General features: G+C 49.0%; 1 protein-coding gene across 1 annotated transcript in view; it reads right to left on the bottom strand.

The window, feature by feature from the left end:
- The window catches only part of BCAR1 (BCAR1 scaffold protein, Cas family member), a 40,500-nt gene that overhangs the window by 10,366 nt on the left and 10,023 nt on the right, over positions 1 to 20,111 (bottom strand). Inside the window, exon 2 of the mRNA XM_035118067.2 lies at positions 2,666 to 3,301. Coding sequence (XP_034973958.2) covers positions 2,666 to 3,301 — 636 coding nt within the window. The remainder of the gene's footprint in view (positions 1 to 2,665; positions 3,302 to 20,111) is intronic.

Genomic DNA, 20,111 nt, shown 5'->3' with positions numbered 1-20,111 from the left:
AAACCCCCCTCCTCAGGGTAAAGCCATGCTGGAGCACACACACACACCCCTCCCCTGTCTCCAACCCCCACTGCAGAGGGAGGCAGCGGAGGCAGGAGGCAAGGCTGCCTTGGTGCAAATCTCCAGGGGCTCTGGCTCGGTAAGGAATGCAAGCATCAGCACTTGGGGGCAGGGGGAGGCAACCCAGCCCCAGCAGTCCAGGAACACTAACTGCCTCTGCCCCGGTGCAGAGAAGCAAACAGCTTTTAAAAGCAGGCAGTGGTAGGTTGCTTGCCACAATGGGCTAGCTGCTGCCTGCCCCCAATGAGCAAGGCAGGCTGAAAAATCCCAGGGCATCCTTGCAGCCTGAAGCGTGGCTGTCGGTGTTGCAAGAGGGTTTCTCTCACCCCTGCAGGAACCCCCAGGCCGGCAGAGCCAGCAGGGTACAGCAGGAGCCAGCTCAAGGCACTGCTCTTTAGGCTGGCCCCTCTGGTGTTCCTATTGATGTCCAGCTGAAAGACTTTTATGTGTGAGTGTTCTATTGCGGTTTTAGTAATTCGTGCTTACCTGCCAGGATAAAAATATTATAAATCAATTAGTTAACTGCATTGCTTAGCTGTGATTCCTGCACTGCAGGGGGTTGGGCTAGATGACACTTGAGGTCCCTCCCAACTCAACAATTCTATGACCACCAGCCACCCTTTGCTACAACTCCCTGGTTAACTAAACATAAGAATGGCTTCTTCTGCTTTCCCCCATTTACCTTTCTCCTCTTGCTTCCCCTGTATTAAAATATACCTTGTAAGCCCACCGGGGCAGCGGACTGTGGTCTTGAATGCCATGCACACCAGCAGTGCATTCACTATTGTTCTAACAACAGCAACCTGCATGTGTTTCCTTGTTATTCTTCTTGCCATGGCCTCCTCCTATTTTACATTTATGCCCACACACCTGAACTCAACAGGCACCGTTTGACTATGAGCTCTGTGGGACAGCGAGCTCCTTTCCTTTTGTTTCTCCTTGTATGTGTCCGAGCGGCAGCTGATGTAGCCCTCTCCAGATGTCACTGGGGCCCCCAGCTCCCATCCGCCTCTGCAGCCAGCATGCCCAATGGTCGGGGTTGGTGGGAGCTGGAGTCCAACAACCACCTCTGAAGGGAATCATGCTGGACACCCCTGGCATGCGGCGCTGCACAGATAATTCATAATAATGGACCCCGTGCAGAAGAAGCACTTTAATCTCGGCCATGAAAAGTGCCTAGCTCAGCAACTGCTAACAAGGAACCATTTATGCCCCTTTCCCTTTCTCTGTGCCAAAGCTTGCAAGACAATGCCTTTACAGCCACTTTACTACTACTGTCTGACTGCAGGAATGAAAGCCACTCTTGCCCACGTCCACGGCAGAGTGGTGGGTTTCTCCTGGGAGCATCGTTCCTGCACCTGACTCTTTGCACTCATGCTAAACCCGGAGGGGGTGGGGTGGGGAGAGCTGCCTCTGCCTATTCACAATGGAAGGCAGTGATGGGCAAGAAACTGGCGGCATCACTTAACACACCTTTCCTTTCCCTCTCCTCCAGCTCTTCCTCCTAAGGGGTTTTTCAACATTTTAAGACTTGATTCTGCTTTTCTTAAAATTAAAAAGTGGGGGGGGGGAGAGATAATCTACTTTCATTTGCATAAACACACAAGTGGCAATTTAAAAATAGATCAAGACAGCTCTCCTGCAGCGTGAAGGGAAGTAGGACAGAATACTGAATCGGTGCTTGATTTGCCGGCCAGTGTGCCTGTCAAATGCATTGCAAAGCTGCCCAGGCGCACGGCAGAGTTGGTCCTCGTTGGCCTGTACAAGCAATCACCGGCTGGCATGATCCGCTTTCTTTATACCAGCCTGGCATTCTCTAGATGTTTTGGACTGCATCTCCCACCAGCCCCACTCTGGGGAAGGCTGCTTTAAGCTGTCCTCGCAGGGAAGGCGCTCCCACCTCTCGGATCGTGCTGGCTGCCCTTTCTCCCCACGCTGGTGCTCTGAAGGAACATAAGAACATCCTTCTGGATCAGGCCAACAGCCCATCTAGTCCAGCATTCTGGTCTCACAGTGGTCAGCCAGATGCCTCTTCTGGGAAGCCTGCAAGCAGGATTCAAACTCAAGAGCAGCCTTCCTGTGGCTTCCAGCAACTGGTATTCAGAATCACTGCTGCCTCCAGCTGTGGGAGAAGCCATCGATAGCCATCTCGAATTTGCCTAATCCTCATTTAAAGCCACCCCTGCCTCCTGGGAGAGAGAGAGAGAGTTCCATAATTTAACTAGGTGCTGTGTGAAGAAGGGCTTTCTTTTACCTGTCTCGAATCTTCCTAAATTCAGCTTTACTGCATGTCCACCGGTTCCAGCAACGGGAGAGGGAGAAAAACTTTTCCCCATCCACTTCCTCCACACCATGCACAATTTAAAAAACTATCCTGTCTCCCCTTCCTTGCCTTTTCTCTAAAATAAAAAAAACCCCAAATGCTGCAACCTTCCTTTAGAGGGGAGTTGCTCTACCCCCTTGATCCTTCTGCTTGCCCTTTTCTGAACCTTTCCCAACTCTGCAGCATCCTTTTCGAGGCGAGGCAATTGGAACTGTACACAGTACTCCAAGGGTGGCCACACCATAAACTTGCCAAATGAGCAGGTGCCCCTCAGAGGCTTACCTTTCCTTGGGTCTTTGGGGCTTCCCATCCCCGTCCATCCAGCGACGGAGGCACCTGGTAGATGTCCTGCCCCAGCCCCGCGGGAGCCGGAGGGACCTGGTAAATGTCCTGAGGCGGGCTGGTTGGTCCAGCTGGTACTTGGTAGACCTCCTGGCATTGAGAGGGGCTCTGCTTTGGGTAGGCGGGGGGTTGCTTGCCCGCGGGTGACTGAAACTGGCCCGCGGTCACTGTACCCTGGTGGAGGGGTGCCCCCGGGGCCTTGTTTGGCGCTGGCACCAGGTAGACATTGTCCTCTTGGGGCAGGAAGGAGGGGTGCATAGAGGTGTACTGGGAGGCGGGGGATGTGGTGTAGCCCCCTTGGTGAGTGTAGGCCAGGGGGGTCTGCCCCGTCGGTTGCGGCGTCTGCTGTGGTGTGTGCTGTTGCTGCTGTGGCAGCTGCTTCTTGTCGTACATGCCCACCAGGATCTTGAGGCGGTTGCCGGGGACGATGCCCTGCCGCCCGTGCAAGGAGCAGAGCCACCAGCCATCCAGCCCTTGCGTGTTGCGCTCCAGCACCGTCATGATGTCGCCCTTACGGAAGGAAAGCTCGTCCGGGGACTCGGCCACATTGTCGTAGAGCGCCTTGGCCAGCACGTTCTGCAAGAGAGGCAGAGGGGAGGGGAGTTAGGGCAGCCAGCAGGGGGCGGCAGAGGGCATGGGGGAGGAAAGGGGGAAAGACAGCGGGTGGCGGGGCACCAGTGGCTGAACAGTGTAGAGAGAGGTCAGCAGCTGGCCCACACACACCCCAAGCCATAAAACAGGGGTCCCCAAACTAAGGCCCGGGGGCCGGATGCGGCCCAATTGCCTTCTCAATCCGGCCCCAGGTCGGTCTGGGAATCAGCATGTTTTTACATGAGTAGAATGTGTCCTTTTATTTAAAATGCATCTCTGGGTTATTTGTGGGGCATAGGAATTCGTTCATTTCCCCCAAAAAAATATAGTCCGGCCCCCCACCAGGTCTGAGGGACAGTGGACCGGCCCCCTGCTGAAACAGTTTGCTGACCCCTGCCATAAAAGATGGCTCCCAGAGGTACAATTTGAAGTCAGCATCACATAAACCGTGCTCAAAAGGATCACTTCACGAGCGAAGTGTTCACAGAGGGGCCATACTCGCGCCATAAATTTAAAACACTATGATACCACTTAAAACAAGACATGGTTTCTCCCTCTCCCTAAGAATTATGGGAGCTGTAGTTTGTTTTAAGGGTGCTGAGAGTTGCTAGGAGGCCCTTATTCCCCTCGCAGAGCTACAATTCCTAGAGTTCCCTGGGAAGAGGGATTGACTCTGGGAACTGAGGCTCTTCCAGGGCAACAGGGGTCTGAAACTGCTTTAAATATACAGTGCAGACAGGGCCTGGGCTACATTCCACCCACATCAAAGCAAACGGTTTCTACACACTTACGCATCTAGGTAAGCACAACTGCACTTCAAGGACACATTCCAGCCAGGCAAAAGCATTTGAGGGGGCTGTGGAGCAGGGCTGGCGGGGTGTGTGGCCAGGGAAGTGGGGAAGGGAGCCCAATTGAGAGGCTGGGGTGGGGTGGGGTGGGGCTTCACCTGGCCCCCTGCATTATTAGAAAGAAACATCATGTGGGGAATTGGGGGTTTCCCTTTATATCCCTTACCAATTCCCAGAGCTGTTTTACGATCCATCCCTCTTCAAAGGGAACTCTGGGAATTGTAGCTCTGGGAGGGGAATGGGGGTTCTCCTAGAAATTCCCAACACCCTGAATAAACTACAGCTCCCAGAATTCTTGGAAGGCAGCCACTTTAAACTGTTGCAGCTTCTCCCAAAGTACCCCGGGAGGCCCCTGTTCCCCTCCCAGAGCTACAATTCCCAGAGTGGTTGAACGATCAATGCCTCTTCACAGGGTGCTCTGGGATTTGTACAATTCTGTACTGGAGAAGGCTCCACATTTCAAAGGAGCAGAGGCACCGATGAAGGGGATGTTATTCACGTCCCACCCCATCCAGAAGCTGTTAAGTAGACCAGCTGAGGGTGGGTGGGGCAGCACAGGTATATATGGTCCCACCCCCCTGCCCATTGCACCTCCTCTTTCCAAATTAAGACTAAGGAGACACCTTCACTGCTATAACCAAAAAGGGTTGGCCTTCAGAAGGACATGAGGGTCCGCATGTGACTGCCCCAGCCCAGTTCATGCAAAGCTCTCCTTTAAAGTGGAAAGGGAAAGTAATTTATCAATGAGCAAAGGTCACTGGGTGGAACGTCCTAGGCAGGACTCTCCGGTGTGTACACAGAACTTGCCTGGGGGTGTCCTAGTAAGAAGAAAAGCTCCCTCTTTTACAGGTGAAATTAGTTGGCTCTCCCCCTCCCCACAAATAAAGAACATGAATATGCATGGGGGAAATGGGTTAAAAACAAACAAATCCGGACCTAGAGACTTGTGTCGGCCTATTTATAAACGGCATTTGCAAACAAAATGACATGCCTAACCGCTGAGCAAGAGAGAGAAGCTTTAAGAAAAGACACCCTGCGCTGAGACGAATACACACACATCTGTGCCTTTTAAAAGAGAGCAAAGGCAATGGAAATGATGCAAGATTTAAAAAGGACTCAAAAAAAGAAAAAGATACAGACTCTGGGTGATTTTGAACAAAGCAGGAGACATACAAGCAAAGTGGAGCTGCTTTGAAAAGAAAGGCCGGTTTACGGTGCAATTCCAATGCCGAAGTAAGTCCCACTGAGTTCAGTAGGACTAAGTAAGTGCACACACACACACAGGTCTAATGGGAAGCAAGTGTCATTGGACTCAGTAGGGCTTATCTCAGAGGAATGGGTGCTGCAGATTCCAGCTCAAACCAAACTAATCATTCAGGGTTGTCCTTCTCCTCTCCCTCCCGCATGCCCCGCTCTCTCCTTTTACCCCAACTTTCTTTGCCCCACTTCTATGGGAAAGAACCACGGCTCAATGGCAGAGTCTGCCTTGCATCCACAAGGTCCCAGGCAAGGCTGGGCGAGAATCCTGTTAAAGTTCCTGCGGAGTCGCTGCCAGTCAGTGCAGACAATACTGAGCTCAATGGATCAATGGTATGGCTGAGGATAAAAGCAATTCCTGTGATCATTTGCTCTTATTTAAGTTTAAAGAATGCAAAGCAAATAATTAGCAGCAAGTGCTGCTGTTCATTAGCCGGTTTCTTGTTCTTTCAGATTGTGAAGTGTTCCAAACCCAACAGAGGAGGATTTTATCAGATGGGCCGGAGGGCAGACTAGCTAAGGGCCTGGGACCCTCCTTCTAGCACAAGCAAAGTCTCTCCTCCCCACTTCTCCTCTCCTGGGCAGGAAGTGCCAGAGCTGTGAGTCAACCAGAGAATTCCCTTTGTGCCTCCCGCTGCCCTCCACCCCTCCCGCAGCAGCAGGACACGCAGAGATTCAGAATTTACCGTATATTCCGGCGTATAAGACGACTGGGCGTATAAGACGTCCCCCAACTTTTCCAGTTAAAATATAGAGTTTGGGATATACTCACTGTATAAGGAATACGACCCGGCATATAAGATGACCCCTGACTTTTGAGAAGATTTTCCTGGGTTAAAAAGTAGTCTTATACGCAGGAATATACTGTACTTCCAAACATAAGTTTCTACTGGAGCCAACAAGGAGGTGGGTGGAAGGGGGAAGCCAGCCTCTTTTGAGTCTTGATGCCAGTCTTTCATCGGGCTTTCCCAACCAGTGTCCTCCAGCCTGTTTCGGACCATGACTGCCATCAAACTGTGCTGGCTGGAGTTGATGGGAATTGTAGTTGGAAACAGCCAGAGGGCACCAGATTGGGGAAGATTTCATACCTTCCAAACTATGCCTGTTTATAAAAAGGTAAATAACAGCCAGCTTTTTCACTGCGGTCTATCAATTGCTAGCAGTTGCCAACCCTGTAGCCAAAAGGGCCACTCTTAAAATATAGTTACTCCGTTGCTTGGGGAAAATATTCCAGTTCACATTTTGGTGCTGGATCACAGAACAGATTTGCTACTTCTGAACATCGCTGTTATGTGGAAGTTTAAGCTTCAGTATGGCATGCCAAGCAATAACTCTGCAGAGTGAGTTATCGTCACTCCACCCCATTCTTAAATCTTTAGTGAGATGCCAGTCTGCAGATCTCACCAAACTGCTCTGCCTACTAATTCTTGGCCCGTTCTACATCTCGCTCTCAGTTCTAAGCCCCCTTCATGCTTCCTGTACTGTGTTTCCTCCCAGGAGGCCGAAAGTACATTCCCCCCCCCAGCAAGATTGTTTTGTTTACAACTAGTGGCCGATTGAGGCCCCTCAAGCAAAGAATGAGAAGAAAATGTTTTGTACGGTTTTCAAAGCCCAAGTGGGCGTTCGCAGAAAACACGGGGCAGGGAAGGGGAGCTGTCTGCGGGACAGGAGAAAAAGAAGGGTGAAAGCACAGTGGCACTGTGGCACAGATAGCACAAGTGGCACAGCACAAGCTTTGTAAGGAGAAGGTGCCAGGTTCAATAGGCAGGGTCCCCAAGTAGGGCTGGGAGAGACCCATCTGAAATCTCAAAAGAGAGCTTTTGGCACTCCTTGGAAGACCAGGGATTCCCAAACTGCAATTAGTGGACAAGAGCACCAGCTTCATCCAGGTGGTCCGCAGTGCTTCTGTGGATTTGTGGCTGAAGACGGGAGACAGCATGCCCATCACGTTAAATACTCGTACCAACTTTTACTTGTATTTTATTGCTTCTTTTATTTCTCACGTTGTGTTTTTATTGTGTTGCAACTTGAATACAATAAAACACAATTACCTAAGAAATAAAGGAAGGGAGGGGGAAATGCAATTAAAAATCATACACCTAGCACACTGCAGTTGCTAAAGAATGGGCAGAGGAATATCATTAAATGGTCTGCCAAGACCTTCGGCAATTTTCAAGTGTTCCATTGGGGGGGGGAGCTTGAAAATCGCTGGTGTACTCTGTATATACCAGCTCCCTATGTTCTGAGGACTCTGCGTGTTCTTGCTATGGCCAAAAATCAGATCCCCTCCCATCCAACTATCAGCCAAGGAAAGATGATTATTTCCACCTTTGAGTTCACAGGTACGTGGTGTGTGACAGTCACCAATTCGGCTAGACAGTTGGCCAGTGCCAGGGATGGGGAACCTGTGGCTCCCAGAGGTTGTCGGGACTTCAACTCCCATCAGCCTCACCCAGCACAACCAGTTTTCAGGAATTATGGCGGTTGTAGTCCAACAACATCCAGAAGGCAGCAGGTGGATTCTGATCCCTGCTTTATAGCGAAGCAGATGTGCAGTTGCCACTTTGCATGATGGTGAAACATGTTTACATTTCCCCGTGTCACTGCTTTTGGAACGCACTCATGCTGGAGGCCATGGTGGCCACCGACATGGATGGCTTTAAAAGAGAACTGAACAAATTCATGGAGGGCAAGGCTTTCAATGGCTACTAGCCACAATGGCTCGGCTCTGCTTCTGTGGTGGGAAGCCGGATGCTTCTGAATGCCAGTTGCTGGAAACCACAGGAGGGGAGAGGGCTCTTGTGCTTGGATCCTGCTTGTGAGGTTTCCCAATAAGGCATCTGGTTGGCCACTGTGAGAATAGGATTCTAGATTATAAGGGCCATTGGCCTGATCCAGCAGTCTCTTGTGTTCTTTTCCTAACTGAAGTTCTAACCTTTCCCCTAACCCTTCCCTTCCCTTTGCAATTGTTGAATGGAGATGAAGAAAGAGCACAGTTCTAAAAACGATATTCTGCTAAATCTCTCGGAGTGTGGATAAAACCACCAGCCTGGCCTTGCGCTGCTCCCTATACGTGCTCTTTTATGGGACTATTATTTGATTGCTTATACATGGCACACCCCTTTTCTCTTCCAACCACCAAACTGACCACAGTGTGACTGTGCAAGACAGCTTTTACTGCCATGCTAGGATAGGCTGGGGGGGGGGGAACCCTCTGTAGGGCTTCTCCTACAAATTTGATGCTGCCTTCCAGGAATTCAAAATATTTTCCAGGCCTGCCCAAACTTTACCAGAAGAGGCCCTCCTGGAATAGGAGACTGAATCTGAAAGCTAGGATATTGTAAGCAACAGGATCGACTTCCCACCCTCCCCAAGGGAAAGAGGCGGAAAAGGCATCTATGGAAACGGGGCCTCAAATAGACAGATATGTTGCCGGGGGGGTGGGGGGAGGCAGAGAAAAGGAAGAGTTGTGGCAGTTAACAGCCCTAAATGCAGCTATGGGGCATCTGGCCAGGCGCTGTTGCAGCCCCACAAAAAGACTGGCTATGCCACAAACACTTTCCACATTACTGAGGTTACACAGGTTCCTCTGGTGCAGAACTACACCTAGCAGCACAGTGGCAATTTATTTATTTTTTTACCACAATGGTTCCCAAAGCCGTTTACAGTTTTATATTATATTATATGGCAGGTCATGTTGCTTTCACGATGACAGATCCCAGTGTAAGCGCGGGAATTGGAAAAGAGCTTTCCTGAATACATTGTTATTGTGCTGATTTGAGAAAATTCCTACCAGAGAGGAATGTATTTGTATACGTTTGAAAAATATGTATGTTTGAAAAATCAAATAAAAAAGATCACAAAAAGATAAAATTCCTCAGAAACAAGCCTCCCAGTGAAATTTCTCTTTGGGGGCAGCCTTGCACCTTGAAGCAAGCATCCTGCCCCCCTCCCCCTGTTTATTGCTTAGGCTGGAAGGACAGAGCAAGGCACACCAGGTCAGAGGTGCCTCTGGGGAAAGGAATGCAAGAAAACAACTAGGTGGACAAGACCTGCCATGCACACCACAAAGAGTAACCTTACTCCAAAACTTCCACAGAAAACACGAAGCTTTTTTGGGAGGGGGCTCTGCCACTGAGCTACGACCCTCTTCTGGGTTTTGAACAGGGGATGTCCCCAACCTTAGTTTAGGAAGCTACAGGTCCCAGAATTATTTGAGGGAAGATGTGGCTGTTTAAAGTGGTACAATACTGCTTTAAATGAGGCCAAGCATTCAGATAACTAACCAATTAAAAGCAGTTTTTTGTTCTTTGTTTTAAAGACAGGTTCAAATAAATGTATTTCAAATGTATTTCAAACAAATAAAAACAGAAAAACAGGCATGCTATCCATGGTGCCCAACCAACCTCACTACCTAGAGCAGCTGTCACCAACTTCAGATGTCAATGCCCTCCAGATGTTTTAGACTACAACTCCCATCAGGCCCAACCAGGTGCTGATGGGAGTTGTAGTCCAAAGCAGCTGAAGGGCACCAGTTGGTGGAAGATGCCCAGTAGAAAACAAGTCATGAAAAAGGTGGAAGACAAGACTACTTATTTATTGCATTCATATCCCACTCCCCCCCCTCTCATGACCCTCCCTTTTTCTTCTCCAGCTGTCCCCGGAAACACTTTGCAGGGATGAAGGAGTTAAACCTCACCTTCCCTCCAGTCAGAGGAATGCATGATTAATGTAGCTTTTAAAAAAAACTAAAAAAAAAAGCAGCAGGAAACCGTCCAAAGGGCCCCAGTTGCTCAGATAGGAGTTTGATTACAACATAATGCTCATTGCTCACGCAAAGTCTTACTAAATGGGCATCTTGTGAGCTCATACACTGAAGGGGAAATTACTCTGAAAGCAGATGACTCACTTTCATTAAAAAGTCTTTTAAAGCAGGGCCCCCATTTCCGGCTGGGCCGTCTCCTAAAAAAGACCAGCCCTTGAACCAGTCTAGACCTTAGCCTGCCCCACTCACCTATGGTTTGGGACACAGGCCTACAGGTCAATAAAAACGTGCTGTCTTGGGGGGGGGAGGGAAATACAAACACCACCAACTGGTTTCGCTGAAAGGAGGCCAAGAGTTGTCACTCCTGAAGGGTCTCTGAGAGGGCTCGCCAACATTTCAACCCATGATTTCAACAACAACAAAACACAGGAGAGTATGTGACTGGCAAGGGATATAAAAGGAAATCCTAATTCCCCACATTATGCTTCTTTTTAGGGGTGAGGAACCTCAGGACAGAGGTGCCCCCACCCAAGCCTCTCAATTTGGTCCTTGAGAATTCCCCCTTCCCAGGCCACACACCCCGCCAGCCCTGCTCCAGAGCCCCCCTCGATTGCTTTTGCCTGGTTGGATTGTGTCCTTGAAGTGTGATAATGCTCACCTAGATACATTTATGTGTGTAGAAACATGTGGCTGGAATGTAGCCTAGACCCTGTCTGCACTGTCCATTTAAAGCAGTATCATACCACTTTAAACCAGCATGGCTTCCCCCAAAGAACCATAGGAGCTGTCAGTTGCTAAGGGTGCTGAGAGTTATTAAGACACCCCTATTCCCATGAAAGAGCTACAGTTATCAGATCCCTCTTCCCAGGGAACTCTAGGAATTGTACCTCTATGACTACCTCTCTCAGCACCCTTAAAACAAACTACAACTCTCAAACTTCCTTGGAAATCATTAAACAGCCATGCCTGTTTAAATTGGTATGATACTGCTTTAAATGGACAGTGTAGTCAGGGGCTAGGCTACATTCCAGCCACATAAAAGTAAAAGCCATGACTGTTTAAAAGTTATGATACTACTTTAAATGTATATTTATATATTCCACCCACTTTCATATCTGGCCCCACCAACTACTGTCATGCAGCCCCAGGAAGGTTCCCTATGATCAAACGTGGCCCTCAATATATTTTTTTAAAAAAGGTTTCCTCTCCCTCTGCGCCACAGGAAATTCTTAGTCCAATCTTGATGGGAGATAATCTGTCCCTTCCAACCAGGATCCAGATAACTTTTCAGAAACAGAGAGACAAAGTACTGCCCAAACTGAAACTACGAATGCAAGGTAGAAAACTAACAGCAGCATTACAACACGACTCTCTGGATCTTTACTTGTAATTAAAACCATTTAGTACGGTGGGATTTACTCCAAAGTAAGTGGACCTGGGGTTGCAGCTCTAATGAGATTGAGAAAATACTGCTTCACATTCACAGACAAAGTTAAAAGCCCTTCACAAACATCTCAGAAATCCCCACAACAGCGCTGTAGGGTAGGTCTGCTTTGCAGAAGGAAGCTAGAGAGAGTGGTTTGCCTAAGAATTAACCATGAAGAGCAAACTAGAAGTCTAAACTACTGCAACAATAGCAGTTGGCTTTCAAGAGTGAAAATTCATAGTCCCAATATTATAATCAAAAGGACCCAGGAAATAAGATGATGCAAATGACAGGCCAGTTTCCACTCCTTATGTTGGGATCTTCCTTCCTTCAGGACTTACAATGTGGTTCTCTCTACATAATCTTCGAGGAAACTAATGAAATTGGCTTAAGTAAAAGCGGGCTCTCCAGAAAGCTCCATTCACCACAAATAGCAGGCAGAAACTAGGATGCACAAGCTCTTCCCAACCAAAGAGGAACAAAGGATCAGCATTATTTATTTTCTGCTCCAAGGGCCGAAATGCACATTCCACCCAGGCCACTAAAACTTGCTCAGGACAGCTGCTTCTCCAGGCAAAAGCTGACCGCTCCAGGTACAGCGTCAACGCAATAACGCTTTCTCCTTGCAACATTGTCGTTGACAGTTTATTGTCTTGGCTGCAGGCCATTGCAAAACAGAAGTATGCATACAGCAGACAATAAAGCACTGTACCACACGAGCAGCCAAATAAATGTGTGCCAGTCGCTCTGCAAAGGCAAACAATTGAAAAGCTGGTGTTTTGCACAGTCTTAAAGAGGATAAGTTATGGAGCATGCAGTCCCTGCTTCAAACGTCCCAAATGCTATGAACTCATTACTTCATGCAAAAATGGCCACCAACTTGGGTGGCTTTACACAGATTTGTGGAGGAAATGTTGGCTATGTTCTTTCTCTAATGTCAGAGGTAATAAGGAGAGCCTGCTGGATCAGGCCAATGGCCCATCTAGTCTGGCATCCTGTTTTCACAGTGGCCAACCAGATGCCTGTGGGAAACCCACAAGCAAGATTCGAGTATCTATATCCCACCTTTTATTCCAATGAGTTCCAGGTGAGTGGTTCCCTGCCTCCTCATTTACTCCCACAACAATCCCATGAGACAGGTTAGGCTGAAAGGCAGTGACTGGTCCAACGTGACCCGGTGAGCTTCATGACCAGGTGGAGATTTGAATCCTGGTCTCCCGGTCCAACACTGTAACCACTACACCACACTGTCTCTATAGTTAAAAGTGCTGTCCCAGCAAGCAAACAGAAAGAGCAGGTAGGAAGGCATGCGCCACTCCCTAGAGTGGCCGCCTCTAACCTGGGGCCCTCCAGATGCTTCAGACTACAAATCCCATCAGCCTCAAGTCAGCACAGTGGCCACACTTCCATCACTCCAGCACAATATGGCTATGCTGGCTACGACTGATGGGAGTTGTAGTCCAAAGCATATGGAGGGCCCCAGGAGGCACTGCTATCTGGACCAATTAGTGAGGTAACACATCAGCAGATGTCCCCAAACGTGTGTGTGTGTGTGTGTGTGTGTGTGTGTGTGTGTTGATATCCTACCTGAAGATGATTGTCAGTAATGCCAAACACCTTTCTGAAGAGACCCTAAAACCTGCACCAATAGATTCAAATTACAAAAAAGGAAATTCCAACTAAATACCAGGAAGAGCTTTCTGACAGTAAGAGCTGTTCAACAGGTGGTGGATTCTCATCCATTGGAGGCTGTTAAGCAGAGGTTGGACTAGATGACCCTTGGGGTTCCTTCCAACTCTACAATTCTATGAAAAACTCTACTTCTAGGCCATTTCATTTTTAAATCCTTTCATCCGAGGTCCCAGGATAGATGATTCTTCAGCTAAGGGGGCATATCAGAGCTTGCTTAGGGAGCCTTGCATTTTGCAAGAAACCCAACCATATATCTAGCCACTACTGTTGTGTTTCGAAATACCAGGCACTGCTTTTCCTGTGCAAACAGCACCCAGAGCAGGGTGAAACTTGCAGAGGGTCATGGGGTGGGTTAACCCCTTCCCTGCCCAGCAACTCTCCTTTACAGCCACTCATCTCTCATATAGTGATCCAGACCCACGTTTGCAGCTAGGCCAGAGCCCTAGCTAAGAAAGGAGGCGGCTTGCAGCAGAAAGGTTAAAGCTGGGTTACTTCCATTTCCCCCCCCCCTGCAAGTCAACACCCCGCCCCCTGAAACTTTACACTGAAGAAGCAGAAGCTTGGGCAGGAGGTGGGGTAGCTTTTTCAGAGTCGTGGGAACACATTCCTATGGGCCACAGACTCACAGATCACAGCAAACACACTGATACAAAACACCCTCTCTCCTTCCTTCCTTCCTTCCTTCCTTCCTTCCTTCCTTCCTTCCTTCCTTCCTTCCTTCCTTCCTTCCTTCCTTCCTTCCTCCATCCTCTCTCTCTCATTCTGGCCTGGGGAAAGCCACAGTGAAGAAGTCAGAGGCCCACCTGTGTCTCCCAGGCACCCACTGGGTACCTGGGTATTTTCAATGCCCAAGTAGAGGCAGAGGACACTGTTTCAGCCTCAGGGCAGCTATCTGAAGACAGCCAATCCTGTTGGCACAGACTGAGAATTTCAGAGGCGTGCCAACCACAACCGCTCACTGACTCTAGCACAAGTGATTCAAAGGCTACTGTTGAGTCGCTGTGTAGCTGTGGAATCCGCCCACTCGGGTACATCAGAGATAAAAGCTGCAAATATTGATATGAGCACTTCAGGGAGTCAGTGTTGCACTTGGTCTCACTCCAGTTCCCATCCCTTGACCTCATAAACCCCTGAGGAGTGTGGGGGGAGTTGAGGGGCCTCAGCCCATGATGACGAGCAGCACAGCTTGCCTGGGAGGAGATGCTTGCAACTCAACCAGGTTGAAGCCACAACCTGTGATGCCAACCGGGCAACAGTTGCACGCACCACGATCATCCCTACATCTTACCCTTTTCAACCTGGGCACCGAGAGTGAGGGGAAAGGCAGGGAAAGTATGGGAAAAGGCAAGGTTTGCAAACTTTTTTTCTGCTCCAGGGAACTCTTTCTAAATCAACGTCTCTGTTAAGAACATTCACACACCCATCCTCTGCCACAGCACCCTTGGGAGTTGCAGAAGATTTTGGAAGCATTCCAGCAAAGGAGTGGGCCAATAGCAGTCTGGGTTCTACAGGCAGATCATAGGAGGATGCCAAGTAGATGGGCAACTGTTTAACCATTTACAGTGGACGGCCTTAGTCCACTGGGAGAGTATCTGCCTTGCACAGAAGGTCCCAGGTTCAATCCCCAGGCAGAGCTGAGAAAGACTCTTTCTGAAACCCAGAACCACTGGGGTATTGGTGAATCTACAGGGCCTTGAACTGGCTGCAGGAAGTCTGCGCTCCCTCCAGTGAAATGCACACCTGTGACGCCACTTTAGTCACACTTGATTTATTTGCTGCACTTCTACAGCACTCTTACTGAGCTGCTCACTAAGCTTAGCTTCTAGGCAACCCAAGGATTCTGGAATGGGAGTCCAAGTGGGGCAGGAGATAGAAATGGGTGGACTTGAGAAGGGCCAGATTCAAATTCCTTATCAGCCTTGAAAACTTCATAAGCCAATCTCAAACAAGGGCTAAACCACAAATGGCCCGGAGTGCTCATCTTCAAAGGATGCTGAGCAATGGCATAAAGAGTGGTCTATCCCAAGCCAGGACACTGCTCTTCCTAGCTCAGTTTTGCCATAAAGGGGCTCTCTGGGGCTTCAGGCAGGAGCCTTTCCCAGCCCTGCTTGGAGATCCCAGAGACTGAACCTGGGACCTTCTGGGTGCACAGCAGGTGCTCCACTGCTAGTGAGCTGGAGCCCTTCCCCAAGCATCCCTCCAGATGAGTCGCTGCTGGAAAGCAACTTCCCAGTGCATTTGCATCCTCTGGGATTGGACACAGGCACCCAGCAGAACACCCTCAGCCTCAGAGGCATTTTTTGAGCACCTTCCAATCAGGTAACACACCCAGAAGATTGACTCACACAGAAGTGGGGAGGAGGCACCTCCCAGGGGAGCTCTTTGCTGGGCATGAGAGACTGAGATGTGCACCTCCAGTTGCAGAAAACAAAAAAAGGCGTGACTCAGAAGTTTAAAGAACGCCATGCAAAATCTGAGCAGTGCAGCCAAGTCAAAACAGCCCTACTGTAGGATCCACAGGCTGCTTTTGTCTCCCGCAGCCACACATTCCTCAGCAAGCCAGAACAGAGCTGCGGTTACTCAGCCCCAGTCAAATCCTGCTCATGGACAGCGGTGCAGTCAATCCACCCACCAGCTTGCAAGGGGAACCTGAGCAACAATGAGTGGTTTTATCGTCCCAGGAAGCCAGCCATACAAGGGACAAGGCGCTGCAGGGAGAGGTAGGGAGGGAGATGTCGAAATGCCTGTGAATATGCAATTGCACAAGAATCCTCAAAACTGACTGATGTGCTGGCTGGGAATGATGCGAGTTGCAGTCAAAAACATTTGGAGGGCACCAATTTGAGGAAGGGTGATGTCAAGTTTGGGGCTGTAAACTACCTCTGGTGCACTGTTAGGCAGGTGCCACGGAAATGCAGCAACAGCCAGGCTTTAGGTGAGGCAGCTGCACATGCATGTGTTTCATGCTGGGGTGTGTGCGTGTGTGCAGTGGTGGACCATGAGCTTTGTGTCCCATCCAAGGTCCCAGGTACAAACACAAGCATCTCTAGGGTGAGAAGAAACTCAGCCCAAGTCCCCGGATAGCTTCCGTTCTCTCCACAATGGTAGGCCAGGTGGGCCATTGATAAGATGGCTCTGACTCGCTGAGAGAATTTCATATACAGTATACACAAAGCTGATACAGGGCTCCAGCTCTCAAACATGGAAGCCTGTCCCCAGCAATCCCAAAGCTCATGTTGCTGGCACTCCTGTTACGGCTTCTCCACAAACCCAGGAGTCTGCTAAGCACAACACAAGCCACAATAAGCACACACACCCCGAAGACACACAAAAGCACACATTCTACTGATGTATAAACACCAGGCAGGCCCCACAAATAACCCAGAGATGCATTTAAAAAAATTTTTTTGAAAAAAATTCTACTCATGTATAAACACGCTGATTCCCAGACCGTCTGCGGGCCAGATTTAGAAGGCGATTGGGCCGCATCCAGCCCACGGGCCTTAGGTTGCCTATCCATGCCCCAACCCCTCTCAAAACAGCAATGCCTCTCCTGCACCGTGACTCCCACCCGCATGTTATGTTGGAGACCCCAGCTCTACAGCCCCTGTATAAATCATTGCAGCTTCCGCCACTCTGCCCGTGCACATGGATCCGTCCCCATCTTCAGCTCTAGAGTGGTGGAAAATTGGCCACTAGCCACCAAAGCACTGCTAATTGTCTAAACTGATTTCCATGCTTCCCTCGGGGAGGATGGTGTACTCGCTTTGCGGACAAGCTTGTGGCCTGGAGCTGCGGCTTGCATTCTGCTCTCTAAAATGCTCATTTGAGAAAACCAACAAATCATTAGGGCATCACTCAGACAATAGCAACTCTGTTGTCGTGTGCTGTCAGCTGCTTGTGTGTGCCAGGGCTCACCAATTCTACAGCACTGCTGTGCTATTCTTGTTTTCTTTTTAATTAAAACAAGATCCTCAACATTACTCCTTTTTTAAAAAAAACCCGCTGTGAATTTCAAGGCCAAGTTTAAAATCCAGTGGAGAAGAGGACATTCTTGTGAATCCTTCTGATAAAATGAAGCATGTCCTGGCCAGAGATTCTCCCAGAATGCACTTGGCTTCCTTCATTTTGGAGATCCCACTGCTTTTTGCAATGGCCATTCGAGTTCTCAGCCCAACAACATCCCTGGGAGTTTCTTTTACTAACAGCAAAATGAGGCTTTTGAGATAGCAGTTTGCCCCCCAAAACACACAAGGTGCCCAAAGCAGATTCCCCAAGCCCAGTTCTATGGCAACCCTCATGAATCCCAATAAATCTCTGCCCAGGCTGCCTTTATTCCAGAGAAGCAAAAAGCCCTGGTCTTTACGCAAACAGCAGAAACTGAGAGGACAAAAAACACAGGTTAGGGGGTGGTAAAAAAAATGTTCCTCATGGAGAAAAATAAATAAATCTGCAAAAGGGGGAGGGACAGCATCATGCCACAGGGAAAGGTTCTGTCATCCCTTTGGTGCAGTACTGATGTTATATATGCAAGGCATTTTTTGCTTTTTATTTTTTAGGCATGGGAGAGCAATCAAAATTGTCATTCTGTTCAGGCTATCTGAAGTGGCCCAGTCCATTTTCCCACCTCAGAACTCTGCCCCCTCCTTCCCCTGCATCTATAGGTCCAGCACAGCCAACTGCACAAAGGTACAGTAGTTGGGTTCTCCTCCAAAACTAGGAAAGGCCACTCATTTCCTCTTCTCTCCCATGTGATGAGCCCAACAATTGGTGTGAACTGTTTTGGCAAGGGCTTGACAATGAAGTCAGGAAGCCGCCTGAAGCAGAGACCTCCCAACCCCCACTTGCCTCAGTGACCCAGAAAATGAGCCAGCAAACCAGGGCATTCCCTTACCTCCCAGAGAAATCAGACAGAGCTACCTGGAGCCCAGAGGGAGGTGGGAAGGAGAAGAACCTGGGCCTGGTGCAGCCTTCACCAACCTGATGCCCTCCAGATGTTTTGGAAAACAGCTCCTGCTGGGTCAGCACTACAACTGGTGCTACAACTCCCAAAGGGCCCAGCTGGAGCTGGCTGGAGCTGCGTTCCAAAACATCTGGAGGGCACCAGGTTTGCAAAGGCTGCCCTACAGTAACTGCAGGACCAGACAATGGCACCAACAAGAATATTCAGAAGAATTCCCCCTCCCTCCCTCTCATAGCAACCTAGAACTGGGAGAGGGCTGTGTGGGATCAAATGAAGACGGACGTCTTTCTTGAATTTAGTGCTAAAAAGCAGTGCTCCTGCCCAGAGTGCAAAATGAAATTAACTTCTCACTCCCACATGATTTGTAAATGGATTTTTGCTCAGGCTAGGCCCTATTTGAAGGCAATGCTGGGGCTGTAAACTACATATATGTGCTGGGTTACTCTTGGCTGGCATCATGTTTAATCTGGGTCACCAGTTTTGACACCGGCAGTCTTCACACGCCGGGACAGAATCCATGGCTCAAGTACGTGCCATGCTTGCAAGACAATGCCTCGTGCACACAGAAAGCAGCCGTGTTGAGGAGGTCAGCATCATATGAACTGAAGGCAGCAGCCCTAGATGACGATGTGCAGCAAGACATGAACTCAGAAGTACAGGAACCGAGAGCTTTAAGAACACTAAAGACCAGAAGCTTTACACCCCACTTTTCTACTGAAAAGAAAGGTAAATCAAGGCAGGTTTTAAAAAAGCAGAATAAATAAATATACAGCAAAAGAGCAGTAAAAACACCTTCACTGAAAACATCTAAAGCAAAAGAAACAGCCTGGCCTTGTTTTTGCAAGTTCCAGGTGCCACCACCCAAAGGCTCTGTCTTTTGCACCTGCCAACTATTCAGCCAATGAGGTGGGGGTGGGGTCTGGAGAAGGGCCTTAGAAGCGGATCGTAGAGACCGGGCAGGTTCATATAAAGGAGGCAAATCTGGAGCCCTCCAGATGTTGCTGGTGCAAAACGCCCATCATCCCTGGGGCTGATGGAAGTTGGGAGTCCAAGCAACATCTGGAGGCCCACTGGCGGCTGCTTTTAGACTTTGAATGTATAAAACCAGCACCTTGAATTAAGCCTGGAAAGAGACTGGTGGCATAGAGGAGTGCAAGGCTTGTGGAAAGGAGCAGTGCAGGAACAGGATTGAATTGACAGAGGAGTAGAAATAGAGACCCACTCAGAACCACTTTACACTCTACATAAAGAACAATGGACGGAGGTGCATCCCTCAACAAAGAATGAGACACATGTTTAGGGAAGCTTTTAATGTTTGATGGATTTCTGTATTTTAGAATTTCTGTTTTTTTTGGAAGCCGCCCAGAGTGGCTGGGGGAACCCGGCCAGATGGGCGCGGTATAAATAATAAATTATTATTATTATTATTATTATTATTATTATTATTATTATTATTATTATTATTTATTATAGAGGCTGTGCTGGCCAGGACTGATAAAAACTTGAGCCCAGAGCATCTAGACAGCCCCAGATGCTCCAGACAGGAGTAACCACTGCAACACCAGTGCTGCAGCAAACATGGCAGCTGCACAAAAATGTACTGTGGCTCTTGTGGTTGCCCTCTTGCTCTCCTTTTACACAGCAAGCACACAAACACACGTCCCTTCCCACACGTATGGAGCTTGCTTGAAGGCTGCAGACCCTTGAGAGTCCGCCATGCCCTGATTCCAGAAGTGACCATTTGCTCCAAAGGCCATTCTGAGCCTGACGCTGTGATGGGAAAGCTGCTGGGAAGGCAGCTGATCAAAACCTCCTCCGCTCACTTCCCAACGCCCTGTCCAAAC

This window comes from Zootoca vivipara, chromosome 6, assembly GCF_963506605.1.
Source record: "Zootoca vivipara chromosome 6, rZooViv1.1, whole genome shotgun sequence".
NCBI lineage: Eukaryota > Metazoa > Chordata > Lepidosauria > Squamata > Lacertidae > Zootoca > Zootoca vivipara.
Note: the sequence above shows the minus strand (reverse complement) of the source record. Positions and strands in the feature narration are given on the sequence as shown.